The sequence below is a fragment of the Hipposideros armiger genome, unplaced genomic scaffold (assembly GCF_001890085.2).
Source record: "Hipposideros armiger isolate ML-2016 unplaced genomic scaffold, ASM189008v1 scaffold_457, whole genome shotgun sequence".
Classification (NCBI taxonomy): Eukaryota; Metazoa; Chordata; class Mammalia; order Chiroptera; family Hipposideridae; genus Hipposideros; species Hipposideros armiger.
In genome coordinates this window covers 808,565-820,376 of record NW_017731807.1, presented here as the reverse complement: position 1 = coordinate 820,376, position 11,812 = coordinate 808,565, and the positions used below count along the sequence as shown (strand labels likewise).

Genomic DNA, 11,812 nt, shown 5'->3' with positions numbered 1-11,812 from the left:
CTCCCTCCCTCCCTCCCTCCTTCCCTCCCTTCTGAGCTCCAAATACACATACCCAATAGCCTAGTGGATAGCTCCACATAGATGAGCCATAGGCACCTTAAAATGAATGTGTTCTCAACCAAACTCATTGTCTTCCATTCCAAATCTGTTGTTTTTCCTACTTTCCCATGTCAGGAGGCATCCTGAAATCCTCTCTTAGCTCCTCTATCTTAGGCAGATCACCAAGTCCTGGTGAGTCTGTTTCCTAAACGGAATACCACTTAAATTCATCCACTTCTGTGTAGGTTCATGACAAGTTTACCTGAAGTCACTACCAGCTCTTTCTTACCTAATAACTAAACATCCTCCTCACTGGTCTTCCTATTTTAACTCTTTTCCAATCCATTTTTCACACTACAGCTAAAGAGGTCTTTCTAACATGCAAATCTCATTATTTCCTTCTGTGGATACTGTTTTATTCAATCTTGACTCTCTAGTACTTAGCACACAGTACACAAGGCACATAATAATCAATAATGTCTACTGCTAACATGGATAAATTACTGAAACGTTCGGTAGGTCAACACTCGGACATACAAACTAAAGATATAAGTTTCACACATTCTCATTATGAAATGAATGAAAAGTCCAGTTTGACTGGGTTCAACCAAACAGTAATATCAAATAGCAATTTATATCATCTTAGTCTTAAAATGGTAACTGCAAGGTTTACATCAAAAACATAAAAATTACTGCTTTACTTTACCCCCTCCCTCCATACAAAAAATTAATTGCTTTACTTTCCAACAGAATCAAAAACAAGTCTGAAAAAATCAATGTTTACTTACGTGCAAAGAATTGACTGGTCCTCACGATCTATAAAACAAAACAAAACAAACAAAAAAAAGAAAGTGACCATTTGCCTGGTTTTCAAAATATTTGATACAATAAAGTAGCAGTAATAGCCTACAAAATATTAGTAACTCTACTTCTCTCAGGCCAAGTTAACTCTTCCCCAACCCTATTATATAGTCCTAAATCCAGTCAAGTTCTCTTATTCTTATGCCAGATTCTCTGGGAATAAATAATAAAGCTTAGGAGACTTTACATCCTAATCAACCTTGATTCTCAACCCTGCTGCTTATCAAATTCAGCTGGGAAGTTTTACAATGTACTTCCAGGAGATCCACCTTTACTAAATCATTTTCAGGGAGGATAGCGATTGAAAAATCCCACTTTTTTTTTTTTTTTCCCCTGAGCCATCCTGCCATCTATTGGCAGCTCAACAGCAGCTCAGCTCGGGCTGCAAATCGAACCGGTGACCCTGTTGCTAGAGCTCATGCTCTTGAGAGAGCTCTTAACCAACTGAGCCACTCGGCCGGCCCTGAAAAATCCCACTTTTAAATAAGTTCCCTAGGTGATTCTGAGGCAGGACCAGATTTGGAAAATCAACGCCTTTCAGAATGGCTTCAAGAATACCCACAACCAGAGAGGAATCATTATTAATTTGACCTTAAAGAAGAAGAGAAAAACTAGTATCGAACACTGAGTAGCAAAGAAAGTGAAGGAGGATACACATCTATGTGAAGTTTAGCCACTGTCTCAAGTCAAAATGTTATACAAAAAATAAGGAAAGAATGTACAATGAAACAAAATCTAATGATTTTAAAGTGATCGGTGATTTAAGTATTCAACTCAATTTTTCAAATGAAAAGGTGAAATTCAAACCCATATCTAGCCCATGGACAAAGCTACCAGTGTAGGATATATGATTTCCAATCACTTATGAGCATCAATATCTCTATTTTACAGATGGGAAATTGTTCCCCGAGGAGGTAGGTGATCCTCCCAAGTCACACAATACAGCTACTGAGGGGCAGAGGCAAGGATGCTGGGGCGAGAACCAGCTAGGCTTGCCTCTAGTACCTGTGTTCTCAACACAACTACCCCAGTTTACCATTGCTTCAAAAGGAATTGTGGTCATGGGGCCTGGCCCACATAGCTTTTTTGTCACTCCCTATGCTGTGCTAACTTTCTCTCTGGTGGATGCCATCAGGTGCTCAAAGAGGATATCACAGTAGTTCAGGCATAAATAACATTCGTGAAAGAGAAATAGCTTATTCACTATGTCATACATTAGTAAAATACACAAATCCATTCATATATTATATGTATCAATACTACCCAGCCCCTCAAACCTAATTTAATTCCTAATACAGGCATACCTCGGAGATATTGCGGGGTCGGTTCCAGACCACCACAATAAAGTGAGCATTGCAATAAGTGAGTGGTAATCTTTTTGCTGGTGGAGGGTTTTGCCTTCAATTTGTAAAAAACGCAACATCTGTGAAGCACAACAAAGCAAAGCACAATAAAGTGAGGTATGCCCGTAGCTCCTGACCACTGTTTTAGCCTCCTTCTGGCTGCCACACAGCATTCATGGTACACAGCTGATGTCTGCTTCCTTTGTTCACTTTTTCAGAGGTCATGCCATATCCTTTCTTTGGCACACTCCTTCCAGATCCACAACTACTTGAATATCTCCAAGTGTCCTTTCCTGCTCAGCTCAGCTGTATCTCCTCTGGGGAACCTTTCCAGACACATTCCCTCAGGCGCCTCGCTGTTTCCTTCTTTTAACCATATTTTGGAGTTAGACAAACAATACCGCCAATTGCCTGCCCAGTAGAATGTGCTGCCCAAGATCAGAGTCTGTCTTATTTCTTTATTCCCAGAATTAACTGTTAGCCTTAGTTATGCTGAAATTCAGTGCTAGGTACCACACTGGGAACTGGCAAGATAGCGAGAGCTGGAATCTTGTTCTAGTTCCAGCTCTGCCGCAAACTACGTATCTATAAACGAGGCATTGATTTCTTGCTGGTTTCAAGTTCTTTACCTATAAAACTAGGTTTTAACAAGTCTTTGCTTATTCACTCTAAATATGAGTCCTCACACTCCAAAATTCTCCTGGTCTGGCGATTTCTATAGAACTCCACTATGTCAAGTTTTTTGTTTGTTTGTTTTAATGGCTTTTCTGAACTGGTTCACACATGAAACCCAAACACACATGCACAAAAAATTAACCAAAATTAAATTGCCTCCTAATTCATTCAGAATGGCTTTCTTCCTGCTTCTGTACATGCTATTATCATTGTCTGAAATTTGAGGCCTACACAACCATAATCTACCCTTCCAATCTATTCCATACTGCATTGCCCCATGCTTCTCACTCCCCCACCCAACCAAAAACACAACAAAATACTTCTCTTCTAGTGAGACTATCTATTCTCCTTTTTTGTCTTTCTAGTCATGTACTGCCTTCGGGCCTCAGTTTTACTATCAATACAATAGGGGAATGTGTTTCAGTTTGGCCACCAGGATTCCCTCCAGCTGTGACTGTACGGCACTGCTTCTGAGTAACTGAAGACTACATCCTTCAAGGATAGCTTCAGCACTGCAACAGTTTACAATAAACTTATCTCTAAAAACCTACAAATGTAACCAACACAGCCTTCTGCTGATATTTAAGGGAAACAATTTTACTTTCAAAATTGCAACTAGCCTTCTAAAGACTAGGGACTCATTTATTTGATAGCCCATTTTCCAAAGCAACTCTCCAGGATCACATACCATTTATGGAAGTACTCAACATGGGTTGAATTAAGCTGTATTTTCAACAGTGAAAATGGTTTCAAATTAACAATTTCAGCCACTACCTTAAAAAACTAGAAAAAAGCAAATCAAACCCAAAATAAGTAAAAGGAAGAAAATGGCAAAGAACTGAAATCAATGAAATAGGAAACAGAAAGAAGGAATAAATGAAACAAAATGCTGGTTCTTTGAGAAAAATCAATGAAACTGATAAACTTCTAGCCAAACTGATCCAGAAAAAGACACTACTTACCAAAATAATACCACTACAGATACCATAGATAAAAGATAATAAGGAAATATTAAGCACCACTTTATATCAAAAAATTTGACAACTAAGATGAAAGGGACAATTTCTTGAGAGACAAAATATTAAAGCTTACTCAATAAGAAATAATAACCTGAAAAGCCCTATCTCTATTAAAGAAATTGAATTTGTGAAATATGATATTATGTCAATTGCACCTCATTAAACAATAATAATTTGTAATTAAAAACCTTCCCAAAAAGAAAACATAGCTTCACTGGTGAATTTCTACAAAACATTTAAGGGGAAAAAAAAAATGATACCAATTCTATATAAACTCTTCAGAAAATTGAACAGAAAGAAACATTTCCCAATTCATTCTAAGAGACAAGACTTACGCTAATACTAAAATTAGAAGACATTATTATAAAAGAAAATGACATACAAATATCTTTCATAAAAGACGGCACAAAAAATTCTTAACAAAATGTTGGCAAATCAAATCCAACAACATATAAAAAGGCTCAGACACATGGTGAGCAAGTGGTGTTTATCCTGAGAATGCAAGGTCAGCTCAACATCCGAAAGGCAAACAATCTAATTCACTGTATCGAGACTAAAGCGGAAAACCATATAATCATCTGAATAGACGCAGAAAAAGCATTTGCTAAAATTCAATATTCACTTATGATTAAACAACAACAACAACAAACTAAGAATACAGGGAATTTCATCAATCTGATAAAGGGTATCTACAAAAAAACCTTCCGTTGACATAATCCTTAATGGTGAAAAACTGAATGTTGCCCTCTTAAGATTAGGAACAAAGCAAGAATGTCTGTTCTCACCACACTTATTCAACATCACAAGGCAAGAAAAAAAATTAAAAGTATAGAATTGAAAAGGAGGACATAACAATGTCTCTATTTATAGAGGGCATGATTGTCGACACAGAAAATCCCAAACAATCTACAAAAAAAACCTTCCAGAATGAGTTTTGTGAGATTGCAAAATACAATGTCAATATACAGTATATTTTTAAAAAGAATATTTCTATACATTAATAGTGAACAATTGGAAATTTAAAATTTTTAAATTTCTTTTAAAACTAAAAACATAAAATGCGTAACTATATATTAAGGTATATATTATATTTAGGTATACTTCCAATGAAATCTGAGTTTGTAATTTTTGTAATCAAATTTATATCTAAGAACTTTCATTCATTCATTGAATACTTCTTGAGCAACTACTATGTGCCAGGCACACTGCATTTTATTCATACAATAAATATCCCCTAGAATCCAAACTTAAGAAAAAAATTAAGCTCTCTTCTGTTTTTGCATTAAACAAGCAAACTCTGTGCAGTGGGGCCATCTGCTCTGAATCCTCTGCATGGTCCCCTCTCTAGCTGTAGAACCTCTTCATTGGCCCATTTACATTTAGCTATTTGCTCATATCTGTAATTGAAAACCTAAATTGATCAGCACTGGAAGGTAGTATGAACCTCATCAGCAACTGCACGTGCTACTGACCTACCCCAGCAGATGTCCCTGCCCAATTGTGTTATATATGAAGTACATCAGCAGGTAGCCCTTTGCTTACAGAATGGAATATAATAGAACTGTTTAGAGTGGGTCACTTTATGTATCACACTTTTAAATTATGTAATCAAAGCTACCAACTACTGTAATTCTTTTTAACTTTCACATAAAAGTTTATTTTTGTGGATAAGAATGTGTCACGTTGCCTTGGTTTTGAATCCTAGCTCATACCTCTTACTATCTACATTTTCTTGGTCAAGATTTTAACTTTTTGAGCCACCATAAAGTAGCGATAGTAATCCTATTTACTTTACATGATTGTTGTGGATTAAATAACACATATAAAGCAATTAGCTCAGTGCCTGTCACATGGTAATATTCAACAAATGTCCATTTTAGCATTAATGATGGTATAATAATAATAATACTACGATACACTAATAAGCCACATCTTCCTCATTCTGTATCCACATAGTTCGTTTGGGAACCCAGTAATGAGACATTAACATGATCTAATTCCCCAATTAACCTGTCAAGACATTTTAAAAATTGTTTTTTTTTTCATCAAATGATGTGCTTTCCCTCCCAGTTTCATGTCATCTACAAATGTTTGCATCACACATCTTTAAGTATATTGGTAAAGATGTTGGAAAGGGTCCAAGCCCATTGATGCACACCCTGTCAAACCTGGCCAACCTCAGTCATTACTCAGCACCTCAAGTACAACCTTTCCGTATACAGCCATGAGAATCGCATGGTAGACTGAAATGCCATGTAAAAGCCCTAATTCTCTGTTAACACAATACTATCTACTGTATTTCCATTCCTACCAAGCTGAAGTAATGTGGTCAATATTTTCATGTTGTTTTAGACTGTTAACAATAGATCCTAGAATCTTTCCTGGAAGGTGTATTAAGCCCAGCAGTCTGGAAATTCTTCCCTTTTAAAAATTAGAATTATATATTGAGTCTTCTGGAAACTTCCCTTCTATATAGTACTTCCAAGACCAAGGGTCAACAATTTCAGTTGTAAGAATGTACAGTAAAACCTTGAATTGCAAGTAACGTGGTTTGCGAGTGTTCCGCAAGACAAGCAAACATTTCTAATACATTTTAACGTGGTAAACGAGTGATGTCTTGCAATACAAGTAGTTTGTTTCTGGAATGAATTATGCTCACAAACCAAGGTATTACTGTATTTGTTTAGATGAGGAAATATGGATTCAGTTAGTGAAGGGGTGTACTTTCTCTAGTTTCTTTTCCCACATAAGGCAAAGTTTGCTCATTTACACAAATGCTTTTCTGCATATAAGATTATTCTTAACAGAGATAGAACCAAAAGTAAAAGACACTGACAATTCTTCTTTCCATTACATATTATAGAAGCAATTTATCACAGGTGCAGCCATTTCTTAGTATTATTTGGCTTTGAACCTAAGAAAGGTTATTAAATTTAATCTTTTTTTAAGCCTAAGCTGATTTGGGGTACTGAGCCTGTCGTTGACAACCTAGGACACTATTCAAATCTTGAAGTACTTCCTACTTGCCCCAGAGAACGTGGTATATGAAAGTATCCAAATAAAACTTGAAGAAATGGGTATTGTAATTAAATTTCTTCACACGACCCTCAGACCCAGTCACCAAGACAGCCTTTCCCATGAGCTGCAATTTGATGACAGGTAGATGCAGCATATCCTGTTTTCTGATGATCATGGAACTATTTTATAAGAACCGCATAGATTTTATTATACCTTACAGAACTTATTGTAAAAAAAAATAAAAGGAGATAGAGATGGAGTAATTATAGAAGACTTCACATAGCACAAGGAAGTCTCATGTGTAATGTAGTCTTTTCGAACAACATTAAATGCATTAAAAACTGCTACATCCTGGTTTTCAAAACCAATGTCCCTCCATCAACCATTGTGTCTAAAGCCATGATTCAAATGAATGACTTCAAATTTATATGTCATTCTAAATCCAAAAGAAAACAAAAATCAACCAACTCGCTGCATGCTTTTTAATGTTTGTTGTCTCCTTTACATGCATTTATTTCGGAAATATTTTCAAATCTTTCTTTCCCCAGTAAAGCATCCACCTTTTCTATTATTCTTCCTGTTGGTTTTAAAATATAATGCAACAGAGCTTTGATTATACTGGCTTGTAGTGGAGATCAAGTACATACAAAAACTAGATCCTTTTTAACATAAAAATACTTTTTAACATAAAAAGTATTTATGAAGCAACAAACATACCAGCTTCCTATAAAAAAAGGCCACCTTGCCCAGTCTAATCTTGAGAATTTATAATTTTTCAACAGTAAATTTTATTACTTTTTAATCCTTTTTAAAAAGATTTTTTAAAGTCTAATCTTTTTTGAAAAGATTGTAGCATCTAATCAAATACCTAATTACATGTAAGAAATTCTGAGGGACCGGCCGAGTGGCGCGATGGATAAGAACTGGCTTGGGACGCCAGAGGGCCCCGGTTCAGATCCCACATATGAGGGCCAGTGACACTGCCCTCCACAGCTAAGATGCNTCTGAAGAACTGCAAAGGCTTGAGGGATAAATTTGCGTACCCTTTAAAACACCAAGTAACGTTATTACATGCTTAAAGCGGTTCTCAACCTGTGGGTCGTGACCCCTTTGGGGGTCAAACGACCCTTTCACAGCGGCGGCGTGGGCTGCAGTCCCTGTGGCAGTGGGTTGCCATGGGCTACCGTGTGTAGCCAGCAGCCAGTGTGAGCGGCCGTCCAGAAGCCGGTGACTGATCTGCCTCACCCGGGAAGAGCGCAATGATGGTGCCAACTTGGACCAGTGAAGCAACGTCCTCCACAAGTAGACTGAAGAACAAAACGACAGCAACTTGTCTGTTCCCTTTCCCCCAATTCCCCACTGCTGTTCCCAATTCCCCAATTAAAAAAAAAAAAAAAGAAATTCTGAGTACTGAGCATTCTAACATTTCCAGTTACCTTGAAGCATGCATCTGTAAGCAGATTCAGATATGGCATAGATGTGTGGAGGCATCTCGTGACGTTTCTTCCCTCTGTACATTTCAATAATATTCTCAGAGTAAATTGGAAGATTCTTGTAAGGATTTATGACTACACAGAAGAGTCCAGAATAAGTCTAGAATAAAAATAAAGTACAGTTTTAAAAAAAAGCATATATCAGACAAACCACACAGTAATTTGAACAAGGGGCCTTTATCCTGTGAATGATTAATCTATCCCCCAAATTAAATCTAGCCCACAATGGGCAATTCCAAGCCACAAGTAGTTCTCTGAGAGAGTTTATTAAGTGGCACTTTCCTGGATTCAATCCCTTCATCTATAAAATGGAAATAATAATATGCTTCATGACTTCACAGGGCTACTATATGGTTTAAACAATATGTTATTTGTCTTTTTATACTCAGATTCCACACTGCAACTACTCTTTAAGAAAATACCATTTGTTAAGTTTGGGTATAGTATCAAAGAATAATATCCACAATTATCTGAAAAGTTGATCATTAAAGAGATTTACACATTTTTGTTTTGGAAAAAATATTGTTTTTCATAAAAAATAATTTGTTAATTTGTTATAGTTATTTTTAAGATCATTTATTTAAATAAGTAATGCTTTATTATGTTTAAATGAATTGACAGTCTAAAAATTTGTTTTAATTCCTACTACAGTAAACAGCTATAAACATAAAACCTCTTTCGGGGTTCTCATTAATTTTTAAGAGCCACTAGTCTAGAAGACACAAACCTTTTCTGATCAGTACGGTAATCAGTACTCATAACTGATACTATAAACACTTTTGACTTTTGGATTTTTTAAAATCACATGGAATGATTTCTGAGAATAATCTATAAAATTGACCCTGGGAATTAGTGTAAAACAAGAACAGTTAGGACTGCTGTCAGAAGTTCCAGTCCTCTGAGGGACTAAAGGTGTTTGGAAAGGACACTCAGTCTCATTATGAAGCAGACCTTTTATTTAAGGTGATTTGGGGAGACCAAATCTAAAGGCAAGAGGACACTAAACAAGGCTGAGAACTGATGGTGTTCAGCTCCATGGCCTGCAGCCCCAGGGAGGGAACACTAAGGGGTATTCTAACCAACAGCTGTGTTCATCGGGGCTGAAACCCTGGGCAGTTGCCACCAGAAGGCACTCTAGAGACTACTTTGAATACTGCAGTTACCATTGCTAAAACAAGAGAATGAAATGATCAGACCTGTGGCTGTTCTCTCTCGTTTCCTTAACTCACAGACTAGGCTCTAACGCCCTTCCTACCCAGGTTAGAGGTATAAGAGGACCGGAAGGCAAAGAGCCCTGCCCTAAGGTAACTGATTGGGCTGCTTGCCTTACAGCTGAACTGACTAAATGGACATCTGTCCCTGTTTGCCTGAGGCCAGAGTAATTACTTGCCCCTCCCTTGAGGACCACTTAGGTCTTCAGACTGCTGGCTTTCTTTTAGAAAAGCACAGGACTCAGAACCCAGGCTAATGAGGGCTTTTCTCACACCATCACCTTATCAACTTGGCTCCTTCTCCCACTCAAATCCCTCAGCTAACTAGCCCAGCACATCTCTGCCACCCATAGGACAAAAAGGCAATGGAGACAATAAAAACAAAGATTGTAGTAAGGGTGAGAAAGCTGCGGAGTGGCACTCTGATGATTTTATTTTTTTATTGAGTTTTATTTATATACAGTAAAGTTAGTAATCATAACTATACACCTTGATGAATGTATATATATATATACATATACATATATATGTATATATATATATATATATACATATATATATATATATATATATATATATAAATGGTCTCACTTTTTCATTAAAAAATTAGACCATAGTCTATCATGAAGCTACAGATTCTGTACTTTTATAAGAGGCAAATAATTACAGACTGGCAAAAAAAAAAAAAAGCTCCAAGAAAGTTAAACTCCCATAGACTGTATGACATGGTAACAAATCATAACCGTGACATTTTAATCAGAAATCCCAACATGTGTGTCTACCATGTGTTGGGAACTTTTCTGAGAACTAGGATTATAAAAGTGAGCAAGTCTCAAAAATATGAGTAAGTCATCAAAAAACAAGATTAAATAATCAGTATCCTGTGCTTGCCAAAGAGGGGCAGTAATAAATGGTTAAGTGGAAGTATTAAATTTACGTGCTTAAAGAGTTAACTTGTCATCTAGAAAATGAGCCATATAACTGAACTGATACTATATCATCTTCGTCTTCCTAAGGCACATGGTGGGAGGGCAATGTTTAAATAATTTCTCTGAGACCTTGAAGTTCAAATTAAACTCCACTGAAGTATTTAAATACACAAGATATTAAGCGCCTTCAAAAAATAACACGCTAGGTATAATGACAACAAATATACAATAAACAAACAAGGCACAATATATGGCACTAAAAAGAGAGCGGTACAAAAAAAGAGGATGATGAATAGGAATTATAAACAGTAGAGAAACTCTGCTAGAGCAGAACACACAAGCCCTAGGCACTAAAGTCATGGCCATCCTGCCAGAAACTATAAGATTAGGTACAAAATTCAGACCTAGGTGGTCTCTGGTGTTCTTTTTAAAGACTTAGGACAAAAGGAGGGATAAAGAGTATCAAATAGTAAGAGCATTAACAGTAAGCGCATAACACTTGGTGGCAGGATATATCCACTGGCAGAAGACCAGTCTAGCTGAAAACTGTTTGTACTGTGGAATGTGAGATAAGAGCATAGAAGGTCAAACTGAACAATTTAGATGTCCTCTCTAGGTGATTAGGTATTAGAAGTTCAGGAGACAAGTGCAATGGAAAGAAAGAAGCATTTTTGAAAAAGTATAAATCTGGCAGCCATATGGAAAATAAGAGTGAAGGGGCAAGAGGTGAGAAGCAGGAAGTAGAGACTGCTGGAACAGGCCTGGCACAGTAACAGCCTCGATGAGAGAAAAGGCAATACAAAAATGGAGAAGGGACGTGTCACGAAGAAATCTGCATGGAGACTCAACAGCATTCAATAACTCTGAATAGAAAAAAACATTTAAGACACAAGTTAAAGATGACTCCAAGGTTTTCTAGTTTTTAGAGACTGGAAAAGCTGCTGTAAATAATTTGATTTGTTGGAAAAAATAATGAATCCCTTTTTAACATATTGAGATTGTAGTATGTTAAAAGAGGATTCATTATCATAGGTGAGCCCAGAAGAATGCCTAGTGAGCAGTTGGAAATATTGCTAAAGCCATGAGGAAATTCTGAAGAACTGCAAAGGCTTGAGGGATAAATTTGCGTACCCTTTAAAACACCAAGTAACGTTATTACATGCTTAAAGCGGTTCTCAACCTGTGGGTCGTGACCCCTTTGGGGGTCAAACGACCCTTTCACAG

The 11,812-nt window shown here is 36.8% G+C and overlaps 1 protein-coding gene across 1 annotated transcript in view; it reads right to left on the bottom strand.

The window, feature by feature from the left end:
* MYH10 (myosin heavy chain 10) overlaps nt 1-11,812 on the bottom strand; it is a 157,689-nt gene that overhangs the window by 125,346 nt on the left and 20,531 nt on the right. Inside the window, exons 3-4 of the mRNA XM_019665906.1 lie at nt 8,392-8,548; nt 828-855 (exon numbers count right to left, since the gene is read on the bottom strand). Of these exons, the coding sequence (XP_019521451.1) occupies nt 828-855; nt 8,392-8,548 (185 nt within the window). The remainder of the gene's footprint in view (nt 1-827; nt 856-8,391; nt 8,549-11,812) is intronic.